A 21,613-nucleotide genomic window follows, 5' to 3' on the forward strand; every position below is an offset into this window, starting at 1 on the left:
TCCTTATTTTCCATGTGCCCTAGCATAGTTTCCAGGAGGATCCACTCCATGATCTTGCCAGGCACAGAGGTGAGACTGACTGGCCTGTAGTTTCCCAGGTCTTCCTTTTTTCCCTTTTTAAAAATGGGGGTTGTGTTTCCCCTTTTCCAGTCAGTGGGAACTTCCACAGATTGCTATGACTTCTCAAATATGATGGATAGTGGCTTATCCACTTCATCTGCCAGTTCCCTCAGGACCCATGGACTTGTGCACCTTCAGGTTCCTCAGATGGTCTCAGTCCTGCAGATACTTCTACACTGGAGACTGATCATAGTGTTCTGTGAAATATATACTCTCTCTTATAAGTAATAAATGAAAATAATAAGAACAGTAACACTATGAAGATTTCAGAAATAAAGACTAACAAGAGCATGCTTAGTATCTTACTGAAATCCATGGTCAAGAGCAGGAAATACACCCGTCTGACATATCTGTACTCCATTGGTTCTCACAGCATTGCACATAGGAGCACTTAATGTCTTTCTAAGTAATTTCCAAATACCATCTAATCAAGCTTCTCTCTATTCAATAATTAGATCATTTAATTATGTATCTTCCAGTTTATTAACCTAATAGTGTTATGCATCACTATTACCATCTTGTTTTAGTTCTCCCTCAGTCTTGCAGCAGCAGCTTCTACATCTTTGCAGGTGCTTTATCTCCCCTTTGAAGTCTGGAGAGTTACTACACCAAGTCCATCATCAGAGCGGATCTCCATCATTCTGCTCTGAACCCCCCAGTCTGCCTGTTGGAGAAAGGGAAAGTGTCTCAGAGTGGATTGCCCCATTGCTCACAAGCAAGATACGGGGAGACAACAGCAAAGTCACTCTGAGCTTCTTGGCTCTTTCTGCTCCCTCTTTTTTCTGCCCCTCTCTCCTCCCGAGAGGAGGAGGCTACCCATTCTGCTTCTCAATGGTAGCCCTTAACGGCTTTTTCCGCCTCGCTGGTGGGCAGTAGGTTCTCAAATGAAACTTTTCCATGAAGTGAGCCCAACATTCTCTAGCAGGATACTGTTTGTATGCTATCCTAAGATTGGCTCCAGCTTGAATTGCAGTAATGAAAAGAGCAAACAATTTTCTCATTTCCTGGCCGTGCTTACCAGTAGAGTGTTGTTTTGTTCCCTCCCCTGCTGATGTCTCCTATGTGGAATATAGCACAAAGTCATGGATCTGTAGCAACCCCTTTCTCTAGTCCTGTAAAACGTGTGTGCAGTACCCAGTGTTAGTCTATATGAAATGTAGTGATGAGGGGTGTCTGTGGCCCTTGGTCTTTGTACCTTGCCCTTGTTTCACTGTCCTTCCTCATTCTGGTTCTTCCTTTTGTGTGTTTCTATACATCTGTCTCAACATTTGGATTACTTTGGTGAAATGATCCCTATTGGATCTACCTTGCATGTTCTGATGGGCCAGGATATACCGTATTCGGGTACCTGATTGTACATGGCTTTCCTGTCTAGGCTAACCCACTTTAACATGTAGATATTCATTATTTTTATTCTCCCGGGACCTCTTTGTCATTCTTTCTTCCAGGAGTCAGGAACCAGCATCTGTTTAAATGTACTAAATGCAGGACAAAGATAGGATCTAGTTCAGAGATTTTGTGACATTTATCTGATAATAATATGTCAGGCCTCATACTTCCAGAAAGGCACTTAAGCTCTTCTTGCTTGCTTGCATATAAAAGCAGTACAGATTGCTGTTCATGCCTGGCCTTCATGCTGCACATAAAATTACAAACATAAAGTAGCAGACTTCAAACCTTGCATGCTTGCCTGTTTCTTCAGGCAGATGAGGTAGATGGCCTCATGGGGACAATTAAAGAATAAAGTAATAAGGAAAAATGTCAAGCAGAAGGGAAAAGTATTATGCAGAACATTTCATGCAGTGATTCTGGTTACCCCAGCATTAATAATCAACTGTATAAACACATACCCACAAAATCCTTAAGCAGATTTGTATATTTATAATTTATAAACATGTATTTTCTTTGGACAGAAACCATAATGAGCCAAGATGAACATATCTTCCAATGTTTACAGTAAAAGATGCTGGAGAAGCCAAGCACAATAAATATTTTAGTTCCATAATCTGGCTATTAACAAGGAATATGACTACCTGCCAAATCTATTTGACGTTATGAAGATTGTGGCATATATAAAGATTTTTTGCATCGTTTTCTTAAACATTTAAAGGTTTAAAAGGATCGCAAAGCTATTTGTTGCTATAGACTGGCAAATCTGGGACAAAATTTTACTATGAGTTGGTTATGTCAGTGTTACTGCAGCTCATGAAAGCTCCTTAAAAGAAGGGTTTGCACATCACTTCCCCCAGGGACCAGCAGCAAACTCATTTAAAAGCAATAGTCACAGAATATTTTCCCTAAATGATGTAACTGAGAGTAGCATCATGTGTGCTAAATACAAGACACTAACGAGTTCCAGGAAGAACTGAACTGACTCTTAAATTTCGGTAAAAAACCCCAAAAGAGTGAAGTTTGGGTGCCCAATTATGCTCTAACTGAAATGGATGGAAAAATTCTTACAGACTTCAGTGAAGGGTTATTAATGTGGAATAAAATTTTAAGTTTCTCAGACATTAATCCATAAATACAAATCTTGATAACATCAGTAGGACCACTGATGTGTTGACAGTTGAGCACATACTGAAAGGGTTGTTCAGGTACACTGACTTGTCTGTTTTATCTATCCTACTATCAGGTCAAAAAAATACGCTACTGTCTCTTAATGCTTTGAACCAGATTAGTAACATACATAATATTTTTAGCAAGAGTTTGCATGTGCTCAAACATTTGTATTATATTCTTTGTTCTTTTGGTTAATAGATGCTAATATATTTCTCTAAGTCATAGTGAATATAGAAGCACCTCAGTGACTGTCAGGTTCTAATGGCCTGATTAGAGCTATCAACTCAGCTCCAGGAAAATGTGTGCTGCATCTTGCATTCCATTGTTTGGCTACCCTGAGGATAGGCTCCTAAAGGGGCACACCGTTCAAACATGCTGAACTACTGCAGGGAACAGGTAGCCTAAAAGAGAAATAGGAGAGCCATTAACCACTGAAAATAAATGCACTTCTTATCTGGTGCTCTAACATGCACACACTAAAAGCTGTATCGCTTGCCACTGGAGTCAGTATTTCTTGATCTTAAATGCTAATGTAAAATGTGTTGGTTGTTGAAAATAAATCCCTTTTATACTGCTAAGGTTAACCAAATTTCCTGATTTTTATTGGACAATTCCTACAAAACCTTTCATCAGAAAGAGGCAGCAACTAACATGTTATCCATCACTACAGGCACCCTCTGCAGGCTGGAGTCCCCAGATGAACTGGTGCCAAGGATGACTCATCTGTGATCCTGTGGCATTGCTAGGCTGTTTCTTCTTAATTTTTACTCTCTTTGCTGATCGCCTCCCTTCCTCTCTTTTTGCTCCCCATTTTAAAGCCTATTGTCCTTTCCTAAAAACATCTCCCTCTTTCCTCTACTGTGATCCCTTCCATTCACTTTCAAATTTACCATTGATCAATGTGTTGTCTGGCAAAGATCATGTATGCATGATGGCCAGTAAATTCTGAGGGCTGGACCGCTTGTGTTTCAGTGCTGAACAAAGCTCTACAGGAGCAAAGAGAAGAAATGGGTCCTAGTAAATAGTGATCATTCCCCGAATCCTCAACTGATCTGGGTGTCTATTTGCATTAAGGTGTACCTGAAGAGCAGAAAAGGAGGGTGTGTCTTCCAATGAACTGCTGTGTGCTTTGTTCACAAAGAAATCTGCAAAGGGTAAAGAGAAAATTGGTTTGGGATTTTCTGTCTCACTTTCTCAAACAAACTTTTGCACTGCCAGGTTAAGGCACGCTACTTTAGGATTGGCGTTGCTGTATTTAGGGCTTGAGTTGTCATCAGCTTTGAGATGGTGGTGACCAACAGTTGAAAGGGATAAATTGCTTGAAGCTGGAGTTCATCTACAGTTTTTTCCCACATGTATTTGCTTTCATCTTTCGGTCTTAATGTCAGCCATCTTATTTGTGTGTTTTGTCTTTCTTGCTGCTAAAGTAATTTAAAAACCAGACCACTCACATTCAGCACTAAAGAAGTAGCTATCCAAGAGAAAACAGGTGGCCTCCACTTCTTGGATCTTTGAGGAGATGTGTAAGCTGTGTCAGAGCTGTGCTGCTGACTTTTAAAGGCAGGGTGCCAAGGTAAAGCAATGAAAAGCAATTCAGAATTTTTGCTAAAGCTTTTACTGTGTTTCCCTACAGCAGCTTGCAAATCTGCAATCCTTTTCCAATTCTTTACAAGCACTCTGTGCACTGTTATGCATTATGAATTTTTGTCCTTAATATCAGATTAAAATAGTCTGATATTTGCAAAGAAATGGAAGTAGTAAGCCTTATGTTCTAGATACTTCAGTAGTAGAGCATACCTCATGAAAAATACGAGACTTCGAAAAGTACAAGCAATAAGGAAAGTTTCATAGTAGTTCTGTATAACTGCTTTAGAGCATCTGTCTCACTGTGCCTTAGCTACTACAGCTAATGCCCTTGGGAATACAAGAATTTTGCTGAAGTGTTTCTTAATTTATATTTCTAGCTTCTTGTTGGTTAAAAATCATCTTGCATATAAGGGTTGGAGTGAATACTGATAAGTGATATGGCAGGTTCCTTAAAATACTGCCCAGAGTTAAGGAGTATGACAGTAGGAATAGGAGAAAAAAGTAAAAATTTTCTCTTCCAGCTACTGTATGTGTCTGTTTCATTCTCCTGGAAGACACAGTGGGTGGGATGTGTGGCGTGGTTCCTCCTCATCCATGGGTGTCGCACTGGAAATTCTCATTCAGAAACCATTATTTCTGCAGGTGTTTTAGTGATGGCCAAGTATATGTTAGCAGCTTTGGAGATGAGTTGTCCCTGAGGATTTTCCTTTGGCTTCTATGCAACTACAAAGTACTCCTCATAGCTAAGGCCATTATCTATCATGAAGTTGGAGTTTTTAGAAGCCAGGCTTATTCACAGAAACTTACTCACAGAAAAAAAAGCTGACATTTCCAGCATGGATGTTACAATGCTGAGCATTGCAGAAGAAATGTAGCCAAGCTGTTTGCCAAGTCCTGTAGCTCTATTCTATAGCTGTTTTCCAAAGGCTATGGTACAAATGCCTTCAACTCTTGCACAGTTGCCACAATTTTCATCTGATTGAACTCCTATGGACAGCTAAGGAGTATATTTGAATGAGAGTCTGATTAAATACTCTTATTTTGACATACTTGCTTTTGTTAATAACTACTGCTAGGCATTCCTTTTTTTTCTGGGTCAGAATGAAAGTAAAGACACAGTCCAGAAAAGCTAAACAAAGCTGTTTCAGCAGCCCACTCTGTGGAATATTATGCAGTTGAGTATCTGTTTCAAAAAGGAGCCACAATTATTTCTTGCATAAATATTTAGATAGTTGCATGTGCTGAGAAACAAAGACTATTCTAGATGTAAAATTGGGCGGGATGTCCCTCTAGAATATCACATTCCATGTGGTTTAGTTTTTGTATATATCATAGCAGTGATAAAACACTACGCAGTTTGTTCCATTAAAAACATTAATCCTGAACTTCACCCTTTCTGTTGGCACCTAATTTCCTGATGCTTCATGGGACACTCTCTCAAATTACTTCTGGGTTTCCTTTTAGAAGTCTTTTGTCCAGATGTTATCTGTCTACCTCTGCATCCCTGAATCATTATTTTTAGTGCACTGTAAGTCTGTCAGAACGGTGTCTTTGCAAGCAACATTCACTATCTAGGGTGAGCAATGAGTACAAATATCAAGGAACAAATGTATGTTGCAGTTTTTGCGTGCCTGTTTTCTAATTATTTCTTTTTAATTACAGAGCAAAGAGATTGCATTTCAGCTTCATGAAGACTTAATGAAAGTTCTTAATGAGCTTTACACAGTAAGTACAGTTACTTATATAGTTTATCTTATACAAATTCCATATCGGACTTCTTCTACAAGCTTTAAGTGTCCTTTTATGTAGCAAGTTACCCCCCAATGGAGATGCTTATTTTCATCTTTTTACACAAGTCTAAACTGTATCTTGGAAAGACTACTCACTTGTTTACAATAGACATACTAATGCTTTCAGGATTACTCTTTACTTTCAACCCTTTTTCCCCCCATACTATGCTAAGCCAGTCTAAGTTTTGTTGATTATTAGTGAGGCATTTCTACTCAGAGCTTATCAGAGCAAAGCTTCTTCCTTTTCTGCCTTCTTTTTGTCCGTACTGCCATCTGCTTGATTTGACTCATGGACTACACTCAGTAAAAATCAGTAAATGTTACTTATGTGCCCTCTGCTTTCCCTGGCTGGGATAAGTAAATAATGAAAAGAAAAACAGAAAAATAGAGGGTTGTGTAGGCTTTCCATACCATTCAGAGAGGTCAAGAAAAAGAACACTCTAAGCATTCTGGCAAGCTGCTGCTAACCCATTAGAAAATCTGAGAGAAGGTAGGTCTGAACTTCTTTTCCTCTTTGAAACGCATCTACACAACTTGTTACTAGAGGTTGAGGTCTTGTCTACCTAAAAAACATTTCCCAATATATTTTTGAGGGGGTATGATCTGATAAAGAACAAACCAAGAATTACTCTTTGTTTTAAACATAGCTATACTATGAAGAGGAACTGGTGACATCCACCTCTTACAAAAGTCTGTTGATTCCTGGTGGTTGAGGAAGTTGTACATCTAAATTCTCCCTTCTGTCTGGAAGAACTGAAGCATCTATGCTCCAGTACCCTGCATAACAGTCTCTAGACTGCTCCCTTCCCTATCCTCAAGATTTGGGGGACCAGGAAAAAAACCCCACAATATCTATATCAAGAAACAATTTGTGATATTAAGGAAGTTCAGGAAGATATCAGAGACCAGCTCTCCTCACGGAGAGATCAGTCGAACATTACTTTTGTACATCTTGTCTGTTTTTCTTTTGACCTAGCTAAAGTTGTGCACCCATCAGTGGATGGGTTGAACATTTGAACTCAACTTAGGTGGCAAAAAGAAGATCTAAAGAAATTTAGACCTGTCTCACTGTCCTGGTTTCTTTCGGATTGTAGTTATGGACACAGATTCCTAAAATCTATCTAAACCTTTTTCTTTTTTTCCTTTTTTTTTTTTTTTTTGAGGGCTTTTCTTTGGGGCTTTTTTTTTTTCTGAAATCACCACTGATTTTGTAGGGTACAATACTGCAAAACCTTGTTGGCTCAGGCCTGTAGTCAGTGAAGCACACTGGTATCAGCTTCTGCAAAGTAGTGATAGCCACAGACAATTCACACAGCTGCAGGGGGTCAGCGACTGTAGGAGCCCTCGCACAAGTGGGGCTTCAGTGGTGAGTAAGCCCTGAAGATACGGTCTTGTTTCAAACAGTTGTGTAACTCCAGTGCCTGGTGAGGTGTGGGATTAGTGCCCATGCTCCCAGGGTAGGAAAACAGTGAAACATCTGCTGAAATACTTTGCTGAATCACCAGTGAAGATCTGCAGGACTGGATTTTTGTATTTTCACTCCTGTTTTTTCACACTAGTGCTATATCTTCCCACTGATGGCTACACATTTATTCAGATATTAACTTCCATGTTACGGCTTCCAGTGAATGCTAATTTCTTTCTCAGAATTTAATGTTTTTGTAAAATAGGAAGTTTTTTGAAGTTAGTAGAATACAGAGCATGTACGCAATTTGAATTAAGTTACTGCTGCAGGATGGTTTCTTGGGATGGAATTTACTTCACCTAATTTCCAGGCATCTGCAGTGTAGGTACAAATATCTTAGCTTGCCATCTGGGTTCCAGTTGTAGTCACTGAAAATCTAATATGGGGAGATCAGACCCCTTTCTGTGATCAGATACAAGCATCTGCTTCGGAAGAAATTATCTACCCTGTTAACTCCATTGTCCAGCTTTTCATTGATTGTAAAGGAATTGGTCAGCTGTAGATGCCCACATTTAGCCAGATACAACCCAGGCTTAGTAAAATGACAATATGGTGCAGAATAGCATCGGTTTCACTGATTGCATCTTTAGAATGATCATCAGCATATCTGTGTAATATATGTTCTTGTGTACATAAAGATATCTAGACACAAGGAAACCTCATGCATAGGTTTTTAATTATGTGTGACATTTACTGTTTACAGAATAAGATCACAGTGGTCTTACCAAAACAAGTATCTACAATTTTAAAATCCAGGAGGTATGTTTCTCAGTCATGTACAAAAAGGAGAAGTCATCTTCCTCTTTGCCCCATGATTTATGGAAAGGAAAAAAAAAATCAGTCTTACTACTACTGTGAGATAAATCTTTGTGTCCAAAAGAAAGCAATTTAATTTCAAGTCAGTGAATAATATACTAATATTGAAGTGTCTCCCTATTACTTGGTTCTGTTTTTTTTAAAGGAATGGTAAGTTCGTGAAGTATAACTGTTAAAATGTGAAGCCTTATTGGAGTTCAAATACCTCTAAAGCCTTTGAGTGAGGGGAAAGTATTGGAGCTTTTAATGAACAGGGTGTGTATGAAGAAGAGTTTAAAAACCTGCTTACTTTTTATCATCATTCCTTATCTTACAAGAAAGGTTTGTGAATTAAGATCACCCTCCAGAAATAAAAAACACACAGTTGTGCATAAAAGTGTGTTGAAGAGAATGAAAGAAGAGAATTAAAATCACTAAAAGCTAAAATAGTACGAAGTTTTTGTGCTGAGGCACAGGTGTATAGTCAATGAAAGAAATTGCATGTTTTATTTGTTACTCCTTGACCTACTTAGATGAGGAGTAGCTTCCATAGGCAGACGTATTCAGGCACACACAGTAGTTCTGCAGCTCCACAGAAACTCTTTCAAGCAAACACATTGTTCGCTCCACTGACAAGGTTTAAGACATTACTTGCCTGGATTTCCCTAATGCTGCGGGGTCAGGGGCTGGATTAAATGCTTGTTTCAAACCCAAATGATGAGAAGCTCTACCCAACCACCTCTAGCACGCCAGCCAGACCTGAGGTTTCACCACACCTGCTTTCAGACTTTTCGAGCACCAGATGTCTCAAATCCAGTTTATCTAGAATGATCTAGAATAGATGGGATGTTTAAAGGAATTGCTACTGATTTGGTCCAAATATTTTTAATAGATGAATTCTAACACAGCCTACTAAGTATCAGAATAACAACTGACTTTTCTTCAGGTGACAACACTGTATCAGGTGTCCTAGTCTTCTGTATCATAGAAGGTGCCAGAAAAAAAAGGTGACTTTGGGACCCATCTCTGAAAATCTAGTCTTGCACTTCTGCCTCAGAAAATTATTTTTAACCTGTTCATAGGGCCAGATCTAAAACCTGCTGTAGTTAAGGAGTTGTGTCCATTGGTTTTGACAGTTTTTAGATCAAACAAGTCAATTAGCAGTGCCATAGATTTTGCAAAGAAGAAACTGTTCTAAGAGGAGAAAATAAGAAAACACTGAGGAATTGAAGAGACATGCCACCTTCCACTAAGAGTGCATTATGAAGACTTTCAATTCAAAAAACTTTCTGCTCAAAGATGTTTTTTAACTTGTGAAAGTTTGAACCTGTGCCGAGAGAGAGAGAGAGACTAGAATGCATTCTGGCTGCTTATTTAATGTGGAAAAGCTCAGAACTGCAATGAAATGTCAAAAAAATAAAATCAGACACTTTGGAGTATTAAATACCTAATGTTTTTTAAAAATGCACACTAATAAGAGACCTTTTTCCTTGCTTACGCTTTATGCAATTAATTTCTTTTCCCATTTTCATTACTAGGAATTATCATGGAAATGGGAGGTTCGTACCATAGGTCTTCCTTTACTCCCTGGGAGTAGCTTAGCTTGTGTTGACTTTGGCTTGTGCCATTCTCATTAAAATTGCACATCATGTACAGGATTGTTGAAAAAATAAGAACAGAAGCAGGTGAAGCGAGGCTTCAGAAGATGTTCTAAGAACCTGTGAGCAAAGCAGGCTCATTTTGCTGGAATAATCAGAATTTTGTAAGGGCAACTTTACTTTTTCATTTTCCATCTCTTTTACACAGAGAAGGTTTTCTTACACATTATGGTACATATTCATATGTTTTCTACATGTTGCTCACATGACTAGTGAAAATGCATTTTAAGACTATATTTTCAATTGTCAGTATTTTGTGCACTGGTTCTTAAATTATGACTCAAAACATCATGCTAAAAACAATTAAATAGCTAAGCTTCAGTCTGTACCTTTGCAAGTTCAGATGATATAAGCAAATGATGAGTGGCGAGTACTTTTAATTATGCATGGATTCTCCCTGGCTGTGCCAGCCAGTTAGTATTTTCAAGTCTGCAGCATCCCAGCTGCTGCATTGCTCTGTTACTCCTCTCCCTATTACGCTTTCAGCCAATGTAGACTAGTAATTAGTCCCATGTTTTATGTATGGATATAAGCTGTTGAAACTAGAGCAAGGCATACCTTTTGAGTGAGTGGGGATGGGGAAAGAGGAGCCTGGTTAGTTGTGGGGGGTCACAGAGAGGAGGTTATTTCCTGACAATTACAGGAAAAAAAGTTGCTCAAACTGAAAACTGCAGGAGGTTTGGGTTGGTGTTTTTTTTGTGAACTGAGAGATTTAGAAACCTTCTTACATGTTGATTTAAGGAGGCAAGAGATTATTGATTTTACAATAGATCATCTTTGCAACAGAGACAGCTCCCCAGTCAAACTCGTTTCATTTCTCTGGAAAGCTAAAATATCTTGTATTATCAGATCAAATACTGGAATATGACAGTAACATCTGAGTAATTGGGAATGGTAGGAAACAGAAGGTAGGCAGAGTCTTTTCTTGCAATGGAGGGAGGACTCCACTGGATTTATTTAGGGGTGAGGGCATATTCATAAATGACCTCTAAAGGAGTCAGGGGGGATCAATGAATATGAGTTTGCTAAAAATACAGAACTGTTCTGGTAATAAGGATGAGGGGGAATGGTGGAGAAAAGTGATGCACGTCATGAAAATACATCTTCATGTCTCCCACTTGGCTTTCCAAATTACTGGCATCGCACTTTTCACAAGCAATACATATGTAAGGCTTTCAGAAAAATGAAAAAGTACGGACGGTCCAAAGCAAACCGTTTAATATTAAATAAGACAGGGCTGCTGTGCTGCTTGCATTTTCCATTGCTTTATCTTACTATTTAAAAATCTTGGCTGTTTAATTTCTCAAGGAAGTTGCTGCCAGATTTTCTTTTTTCTTTGCTGAAATAACACAGAATCTGGATTCTCTGTAGAAAAGTTAAGTCCAATTTACTGTAGCACACCAGAGATCTGAGAAGGTGAAATCAGTAATTCTGTATTGGTAGTAATATATCAGTGACAATTCCTGGAACCACATCAGAGGTTGGTTTGGAAGTGAACAGGATGCTGAAAACAGCTAATACTGAACCTACTTAACTGCTATAGGCCACTGAAGTAGTAAAATTGGCATAAGATTTTACTTATTTCTTGAGGAAAGTACTAGCTAACCTGATTTAATGAATCCCTTGTAACTCCACCTTCTGATAGGAACTCGCGACTTAGCAGAGACAATTCTGAAACAATTCAAACACGGTAATTGCAACAGGGATGAACTACTGTTCCGTTAAATGCCTTTTTCCTGAGAAACACTATGAAAAAGCCCTTAATTATGCAGTTTTATTAGAAAAATAAAGCACAAGGTAACACATGGTAATTCCAATATATTTTAACTTAGTAGCATTCAGTTTTGGTACCTTGGGTTAAGAAGCTTTCTAGAAAAGCAGTATGCATGTAGAAAAAGGAAAGCCAGCACCTTGCTACAGGAACGTTCCTCTCTTGTAGCCCACAGAAGTACAGCACTAATTACTGTCTTGTTGATTGATTTGCCCAGATAACAACTGTGGGTTTAAATAAAGTAATTATCTAACGGTTTACTCTAATGTGCCCTTCCCTGTGATAAGTGCTATCTTCTGCCCTGAGCCTACTTGCTGAGCTCTTATGAATGATGCTGAAAATTTGGCACACAAAATGAGACGTTTATATCACTAAGTGAACAGTCTGTCACCTACAAGTGAGAGAGTACATAGTTTGGGTAGCATAATCTTGTTCATCTGCTTGTAGTCTGACTTAGTTATCTGACAGAAATCTGTATTTTACATCACTGGATCTGCAGAATAAACCTGCTAAATTAATAGGAGATAAAGTCCCTGTTTAATTTTAGAAAGGGAGTAGAATGCTTCTTCACTACAGCAGAGAAGTGCAGTATATGTCATGATGACAGTTCAGCATCTGCAAAATTACGACCTTGCTCTCTTTTCAGTGCATACTTGATGGCTGATCAATAAGCACTTTGGGGTCTAATTAAAGTCAGTTCAGTGATGGATACTCTCACAGGACAGTCTATCGTTCAACAGTTTAGTGGATATTTGAGAAGTGGTATTGCTTATTTCATTGGATTATTTGTCATTTGAATAACAGATCTGTGGATCTGTTACATATTCACAGATTGGAGATCTGTGGATCTCAGAATTCTTCATACAGTAAGTGTATTTACAAGAATTAGGCAAGCCTGTTACTGTCTTTTACAGTATCTAAAAGTATCTACAGTCTTTTAAAAACTCCAGGGAGAGAAGATGGCATAATATTAAGGGAGAGAGTCATATATGCAACTTAGCGTGCAAATTCTAAGCTAATTTGTTGAGGAAGCGTGCACTGAAATACTTGGAAGCCAACTCCCTAGCTTGTTCCCATCTATTTTTCATATGTCTGTCTAATGCTTTCTCAAGTTAAGTTTAGCTGCTGCAATATCGGCTCTTAAAACACATTGACAAATCATGAAAAAGGCTGGAGCTGTCAGCTTTCCCCAGAGGCTTGCAAAATAATGATGTCACTAGCACATGAGATAAGCAATGCTGTCAACATAACAAACTGGACCCATGTCAAATGCATAGGCTGATCACTGCTCTACACATAGTCTGTATTGATTTCTAAACCAGCAAGGCTCGGGTAGGACAGACTCTGACTGTTGTCCAGCCCTGAATATACTGCCAAAGGGAGGGCTTCTTTTTCAATTTTAGTTATCTTAGGAATCATTGGTACCAAGAACTTGCGCAGTTTGTTGCGAGAACATGGGTTTCAAGTAGACTTCTTGTTTCTCCATAGAGACTACGAGCTCCATGTCATCCTCACATAAAACTTGACTTTCAATTGGTGTATAGTGAGACACTCTGAATTTGGTAGCACATGCTGTAAGCAGGCAGTGAGAGGAAGAAAATACTTTTCAGTGATGTGAGGTTAGTGGAGTCAGCGTGGAGGCATGTGAGCCTCTTGGTGAGAGCTGGTAGCGATACACTTGTACTCCTTCACTCAACAAAGAGGCAAGCTGGAATGTCACAGCCGCTGCAGAAAGACATTTATGTCTAGTCCATTGGGCTACATGGAACTCAGAAAAAAATGCTTCAAAAACTTCAGTGCTTACTGCTTTTGTCAAGCAGATCAAATCCTTGCTTCACCACTTAAGTCAGATGCTGTGAGATGTGCTGTTAGGAAACTCTGAGATAGTATTGTTCCCTCTTTGCTGGCAGAAAAACTGAGAGAGTAAGAAAATAACTTTCCAAAGTGGTAAGACACATGAGTTAGCCTTGTCCCACCAACTAAAAAGCCTCTGGAGCTGACACAGAACAAAAGAAAAAAATTAAAAGCAAACACCTCTAGACTTCTGTAAAGAAGCACTCCAAAAATTGAATAAAAAGACCAAAAGAGAAGGGCACAACCTTGTTTTTAATTTCCTTTTCCCATCATTTTTAATAGAGCCATATCACTTTCTGTGCTTCTCAGGTTTGTTTTATAAATCATTTCTTTAAGAAGTGCATTTCTTCTCTTTTTGGTAATTCTTTCCATGTGGCTGTACGAGTTAGACTCCCCGGGTACAGATTATTGATAACTTTAGAAATGCCTTTGGTAACAGTGCAGGACATAGGGAGCTGAATGCGCCCTTTGGTTAAGCTGAGAACTGTGCAGATCTTGGCTCTACAGGCTTGCCTTCTCTTCCCTGCTTGGTTTGTTTCATCTTTGGGTTTTTGCCTCATCCATGTAGACTGAGCTGCTGGGGCAGTGGCTGTTCCCAGCGGGTGTATGTAGGCAGTGCTCAGGCAGGCAGCTCTGCACTCTGGTCAGGCCTTGGAACATGACTGTGCTATAAAATAGCAGCAGCAATAACACTGAGCCCTGCTCCGGGCAATTTGGTTTTTTTCAGCAGAGCGCTGCAAGCATATGTTTTTAAAAATAAAACCAAGACAACTCTTTTTGGTGCATGGCTCCAACTGTTTTACCTTACTATAGGAAGTTAGTGAAGAGTTGCCTGTTTCATTTTTAATATCAATCCTATTTCAGTTCTATCAACAGCATGGCATCAGTATTAAATAGTGGCATACACAGTTATGGTGTATAACATATACATAGCATACATGGTTATGCAAAATGGCAGCTCTCTAAAAGCTTCTTTCTTTCCGTTGCACAAGACTAAATATGCATTGGTTCAGCCATCACCTGACGTGGCATGCAGTTGGTTTGTGTCGACCCACGCTAAGCCATGCTGCAGTGAATTTGCGCTGTCTAGCTTTAGCATCCCCAGCGTTGCCACTCTGTGGAGACTCCTTAGGCTGGCTAACTGCTCAGTTACAAAAAGTAGTCCTCCCCATAGGGAATATTTCAAGGTAGCTCCCCAAACAAGTCTGTCTCCTCCATGGGTCACACAAAGCTCTGCTGAGGGAGGAACAGCCCATTTGATTCCTCCCTGGCTGTGTCCTTTGGAGGAAATGTGAATGGCTTGCATGGCCTCAGCCCAAAGATAACATCTGCTGGCGAGAGCTCTGGCACCCCGTGAAGAGGAAAGGAGGCCGCCGGGCGCCTGAGGATGCCTTCCTGCTTTGTTCCTTGCTTGAAACTTAAGGCAACAACAACAAAAAAAACCAAACAAAGAAAAAAGGTGCTGGGGAAGGTGGAAGGAGGCTTTCTTTGCTGGAGATGGGCAGAGACAGCCCTCCCCAGCAGAGGTGGGTCGTTTGTGGTTGCTTGCTGCCCACTACGCAGCATTCAAGCTGAGGCTTTTCTTGCTTGAAGAAGAAAGAGAGGACTGGGCTGAACCAGTCCCTCTCCCTCTCTGTGGTCTGTGCAAGCACGTATTTGCAGGCTGGCAGCCCAAGCTCTCTTGGCTGTAGAGCCAGCGCGTGTGTAGAGGGAAGATAATGGTATTAACTGGGGGGCTATGGGGAAAGCATCCTCACAACTTATTTATCAGGTGGCTCCTTCTCCGGCTCTCATCTGGTTTTACATCACGCCCAATCTGCAGGCTGCACGGCTGGGAGCCACTTCTTCCCAGGCCACGGACAGCCACGCGGCTGGGATGTGCTCCCAGGCCGAAGCTTCCCGCTGCCTCTGCTCCCTTCCCCTTCTTCGGTGCTGAAGCGGGCTGTTCACTTTCAAACGTCCAATGCCCACAGCCGAGCTGTTAACTTAGCCCTGAAGAAGTCAGATAGATATGTCACTGGTCTAGATTTAGTTTTATTGCTCGTTATTTCAGGTTTTCATTCAAAATAAGAATCCTGAAGGTTAATAAGAAGGATTTTGCTCTTTCCTATCAGAGCAATGGAAAAAAAAACCACCCGTATTAGGCTACTACTAAATAAATCAGAAAAGAAAAATGCAACCAGAAGTCCTCAATCTCTGTTGGCAAAGAAACTTATCCAAGATCCATGTTTATATTTACTCAAAGACCCTGTGGTTTTTCCATAGATACCTTTATTTTTTCATTTTCTCCTAACTCTCCTTTGACTCTTGTCTTTTGCAGGTCATGAAAACATACCACATGTATCATGCAGAGAGCATCAGTGCAGAAAGCAAACTGAAGGAGGCAGAGAAGCAAGAAGAAAAACAGATTGGGAGGTCAGGAGACCCTGTTTTTCATATTAGACTAGAAGAAAGGCACCAGAGACGGAGCTCTGTGAAGAAGATTGAAAAAATGAAGGAAAAAGTAAATAGTCCTTTTATTTAGCTTCATTTGAAATAAATCCAGTGCATTTCTGACATTCTTTAGCATGATGTTAGACAGAGAAGTCCAGCTGGGAAATAAAATTAAACAAGGTACACAAACTAGCAGTGGCTTATAGATAACTTCACTCAATTGCAGTTCAGAGAAGGGAATACTTTATTCCCAGTGTAACTCTTACTACATGGTTTGTCACATTTGAAACAAAGTACTAAGTTATCACTCTGTATTACATTTGTTACATGCATAACAGGCTGGCAATTAAGATTCTTTCTTGTTAATCGGAGTGTGTGCTTGAATTGTTACCATTTTTGCTACATACCAAAAATGAAGTAATTCAAATACATTAATATACAATCTCTTTCCTAGCGTCAAGCAAAATATTCTGAAAACAAGCTGAAATCTATTAAGGCCCGTAATGAATACCTGCTCACCCTTGAAGCAACCAATGCTTCTGTTTTCAAGTATTATATTCATGACCTTTCGGATTTAATTGATGTAAGTATTGGCACATTTGGTTTTATATTTATTCTCTTCAGGAATATTACTTTTTTTTTTTTTTTTTTTTTTTCATTTTCAAAGGAAATACATTAGTCATATGGCTTGCCTACAAGACGCTTATCATTTATAACGTTGTATGGTATAATCAGCAGGTTTTCTCTTTAGCTTTATATTTCACAAAATAAAGTGTCAATAAGATGCTGAACCCATTTCTTTTAAGTTAGAACATTATGTTTTCTCCCCATGTGGCAAGAGAAAATATGACAGGAATAACACAAAAAAGGTAGACATTTTCATTTTGTACTATAAAAGGATTTCTGGGGTACAAATATTTTTTACAAGATAAGCTTCTTAAGTGGGCATCTAATAATGGTATTTTAACTGAAAAGAGGGCATTTCCTCTGTGTCTTCAAAATCATTTAGTTTCATTCATTTAGTCATTGAATCAAATATACAGTGCTTTTTATTCTTATTTCATGTAGTTTGCAGAACAGACACAATCAATCCTGTGCTCTGTACTGTCAGCAGAATTGTTACTGATTTTCATTAAGTTATTCCTGTGAGAACATCCTAGGAGAATGAGGTTATACACTGATGTTGACTTGTACCAGCATTTGGTCTCCAGAATCTGTGTTACTGACATATTTTTAGATGATGCGGAGGATCCCACACTCTATCATGTCCCATTCTCTTCGTAACCTGACCACATATTTGATAGAGGAAATTTGGAGGCAGCAAACACAAGCTCAAGAATATTCATTCACTAGCAATGTAGTGCTAAATAAGTCAGTGGGTACACCTCTGTGGCCCATGTGAAATGCTAGATATTTGAATGTGTTTTCTACTGCAACAATAGCATTAGTTATTTACAAGAGTAAGTAAGATTCACATACAGTCATTTCTGGTGGGATGTTCATCACAAAGATAAGCCAGCTAAGCTCTGGTTTGCAATATAGTATAAATTAATGCAGCATTTGACAAGAGGTTTCTCATTTCTACTGCCTGGAGAAGAAAAGCTTGATAGAGAAGGGGAAAAATGCCATCTTGAGATGAGTGGACTAAAATAGCTGCATGTTTTATTGTATGTTTTCTAAATACTGAGAGTCAGTTTTGTTTTCTTCGACATTTGTGTTTTCCTGTAATTTATAAAATATTGCCTGATTTTTTTACAACTTTTACCTTTTCCTTTTCAACATTTTTCTCTCCAAATGGTTTTGCTCTGGTTTTTTTCTTGCTTCTTTCTTATAAGAGATGGTGAAGTATCTTTTTGGTGTTTTCAGTGTTTCTGGCTGTCTCTATCTCGACATCTCTTTTCTTCCTCTTTCCTAATCACTGTTGCATGTCTTTTCTCTTCTGATTTCTTCTGGTTTATTCAGCTGTATATTGTCCCTGTCTAACCTACATCCATGCACCTGCACATCCTGCTCCACACACCTGGCCTGCCCAGGCAATGGAAACATTTATCAGGGTCCCAAGAGATAGATGATCAGGGCAGAAAACTAAGGACAAGCAGCATACCTGCTAGGGTACCACCCAAGTGAGAAGTTGTCCCTACCTAATGGATAATTTTCCTGATACTGCTTAAAGGATGATGGATTTTTAGCTTCTAGTTAGGGCATGTCAGATAAAGGTGAGCTTTATGAGTTCTTCCTGGTTGCTGGAAGGAAAGGTCCCTTTTCCCCTCTTCCCAGCACCCCCACCCCTTCAGAGGCTGGAAAGATGCTAATTTTGTCTTCTCTCCTGCCTTCTCTTTCGGAGCTCACACTTCCCAGTGAATGTCTCCAGTGCATGTTTCTACTTGGTCAAAACTTTCTGAGGTTTGGAAAATGCACCTGATTTTCACCCATTTCATTGATGTCCCCAGAGACTGCTGTAGCAGTGAAAGCTGAGGGGAGGAACCATGGGCCTGAAGCTTCACAAAGAATTGCAAGGAGAAGCAAAGTGAAGCTCTCTCTGCATATATATACAAAGACAACAGTCTTTGGAGTTACTGTTTGAGAAGATATTTACACAACTATGAAGACTAGAGCTTTCTAACTGCTAGTTTTTAATAGAAATATACATTCTACAGTATTTAGTAATGCAGGAAAATGATGCCTAGTTTGTGTGGCTTTTTCCAAGCCGTGGACCAATGTAGACAATAACATTCTTTTGGCAATATGGCTTTAGAAATTACTCTTCCCTAAGGAATTTAAAAGGAAAGTCTAGCTGCCCTTTGCATCACTGTTTTGTAAGAGTAGGCTGTAAACATGTGAAACCAGAATTTGCTTCAGAGCCAATTTAATACGATTGTGAGCTTGTTCAAATGAAGTGTCTTTCAGACATTTGTATTTAATCAGAATATGCTGTGAAGGCATAGGTATCTAGACACAGTGTTTACTACTTGACAAAGGAAATGCTTTTTGTAAATGCAAGAGTCTTGGCAAGATTATGGGATTATATCATTGGAATGTGAGACATGCTTCCCACTGGCCATATGTTGCAACAGTCCAGACTATCTTGTTCTGTAAATCTATTAATGTCGTGGTACGATTTGGAGTTTTCAGAGCAGCGGTGACGATTTCATTTTTTGCCCTCTCTGTTTTGTCCCCATCTGCCTGCCTGACTTTCTGTGTTTCCCTGAACTCACTCTGTCTTTGCATGTACAGAAGGGGATTACCTCTTCTCTGTGTCTGAATTCCAGTTAACATGGAAGGGATTTATATCACCTGAGCTGTTGGTATTGCCCATAAAAGAAACTGAATGTTTTCCTACATTACTGAAAAATATGTCTGATAAAAATCAGATAAATATATGAAGGAATGCAGTGAACTGTTTAATAATTTTTTTGTAACAAGTTTGGGGAGGGTTGTAGGACTATTTTTTTTTTTTACAAAAAAAACCAAAAAAACCAAAACATTTTTTAATTGGATTCCACTGCATTTTCCATTCGTGAGGCTCATGTGGAAAATTCTATATTGCGGTTCCTCAGCTGAACTCGGTCTGAACTGTTCAACTCCTTCTCATTGACAAAGCTCAGGGCTTCTGACTTAAAATGATGATGTGTTGTTCATCTTAAGCTCTTGTGATAAAAGCAAGACAAAAATATAGCTGGATGTTTTAATGCATTGAGTGAGCTGAGGGTTGGGACCAACATTTGCAAAGAAGTAGGGAGATAAGCAGGATTTGATATGCACAGTATATTTCTGTCCTCTGCATATTGTACTAGAGGAATTTGAATTTTCTGTTGAAAATTTCTTCTCTGCTCACTATATACTAGGATCTAGTTCAAGTGGAGGATGAGGTTAGGTTTTTTTCTTTATTTGTATCATGTAAAAAGTAGTAAAGTTTACTTTTTAGCTAGATTAAATAGTATGTAGAATTTTTTTTTTTTGATTGTGGGTTTCAAAGGAGCAACAGAGTACACACCCCGGCTAATCTGACTGTTAGTACCAACATCTGTCTGTATGGCACATACTGTTACTCATTTACTTGAAGATTTTCATGTAATTGAGTTTATTAGATTTATCTGGGTATAAGAGGAAGGTAGGGACCTTTTTTCAGACTTGCCATGCACTCATGATCTGAAGATAAATGCTAGGAAATAGTGATCAAAATACTGTAGTTGACTGTAGTTCTGCTGCTGGAATAAATAAAATATTCATGTGTTGGTCTTTCTTAGAGTAGAGTTTCTGAATCTCTAATTGCAGTCTGCATGCTTTGGATGGTTAAGAAGTTAGGGAACATTTAGCTATTATGAACTTAATTTATTCTGTAAAGGTTCTTTGTTAATCATTCATAGAACCAAGTTTAAAACTAGGGTAGAGTGTGTGCAGCTCACAATCTTTATTATGTAAGTTCTCATAAATATGATACGTACAGCTAGATCCCTTTGATTTGAATGTTGATGTCTGTGTAACAGGATGAGCAGAAAGTGACTTATTCAGAGGTTAAGGCTTTTTTTTATGAATTTCTCTCTCCATTGGCATTAGAATTTTATTATTATTCCTGAAATGAAATGAAGAGCAGCTTGGTTGTTTGGTTGAAGCTGTATGCTAAGCACTGCAGTTTGTTTTGTTCAAGCCTAAATACACTCTGGGGTGCAATAAAGACAGTAAATGCTCTTGAGACTGCTTCAGATTTAATTCCAAATAAGACTAAAATGCAAATTACAAAATTAATTTTTCACACATATCCCAAATGCATCACTCATCTCCCTACTTTTTGCCCAACCAAAAGTCTTTATGAATCCAGGAATGCAATAAAACTCATAGTCTATGACTTCATTCTCTCATTTCTCACCTTCATGTCTTACTGCACCAACTGACATCTCATCTCTCTAGGCCATAGATTGATAGCAGATCTCTTTAGCCATCTAAGCTGTAGCCTTTGTATGCTGATTAGTGAATCTCAAAGATTCATATTTATTTTGTCTAACAGTGTGGTTGCTCACTTGAACTTTACAAATCTTTCTACAAATCTACAGATTTTTCCTGAAAATTGTGTGTACATGTAGGCATGCATGTGTGTATATGTGCATACATTTGTACTTTTTTGCAACACCAGAAAGGTTGGTGATTTTTTTTCCCAAGCCTAGACAGACAGGATGTGGTGGGAGCAGCAGTTCAGTGGCAGTATCTTCAATTTTTAGTCTTAGTAATGAGCAAATACCTGAAGTGCCAACTCTCTAAACCATCACTAGTACTAACAGATTAGAAAGGTACTCTTCTTTCTGAGTAGCCATGAGTTGATATTGTGACAGCCATTCCCCAGTTAAAATTATCTGTCTCCAAATTTCGGAGAAAGTGAACTACAGTCTGGCAGAAGTAAGAGTTGTGATGTCTAATGAGTGTTTATTTTTGCTTTAAAAAAAACCCACAATACTTCATTTATGCAAATTCTATTTTTACTTAAATCATTGAAGCAAAATTCCCAATTCAGGCATTTTAAATTCCATTCAAAGAGCTATTGGTAATAAGGCATTAGTTCAGGTTCTGGATTTAGCTGCTGTTT

General features: G+C 38.9%; 1 protein-coding gene across 3 annotated transcripts in view; it reads left to right on the plus strand.

The window, feature by feature from the left end:
- SRGAP1 (SLIT-ROBO Rho GTPase activating protein 1) overlaps positions 1-21,613 on the plus strand; it is a 151,227-nt gene that overhangs the window by 84,746 nt on the left and 44,868 nt on the right. For all 3 annotated transcript variants that reach the window (XM_010561706.1, XM_010561707.1, XM_010561708.1), the window contains exons 4-6: positions 5,932-5,994; positions 15,923-16,105; positions 16,490-16,618. In XM_010561706.1, the coding sequence (XP_010560008.1) occupies positions 5,932-5,994; positions 15,923-16,105; positions 16,490-16,618 (375 nt within the window). The remainder of the gene's footprint in view (positions 1-5,931; positions 5,995-15,922; positions 16,106-16,489; positions 16,619-21,613) is intronic.

Source organism: Haliaeetus leucocephalus, unplaced genomic scaffold, assembly GCF_000737465.1.
Source record: "Haliaeetus leucocephalus isolate CR32 unplaced genomic scaffold, Haliaeetus_leucocephalus-4.0 Scaffold151, whole genome shotgun sequence".
Lineage (NCBI taxonomy): Eukaryota > Metazoa > Chordata > Aves > Accipitriformes > Accipitridae > Haliaeetus > Haliaeetus leucocephalus.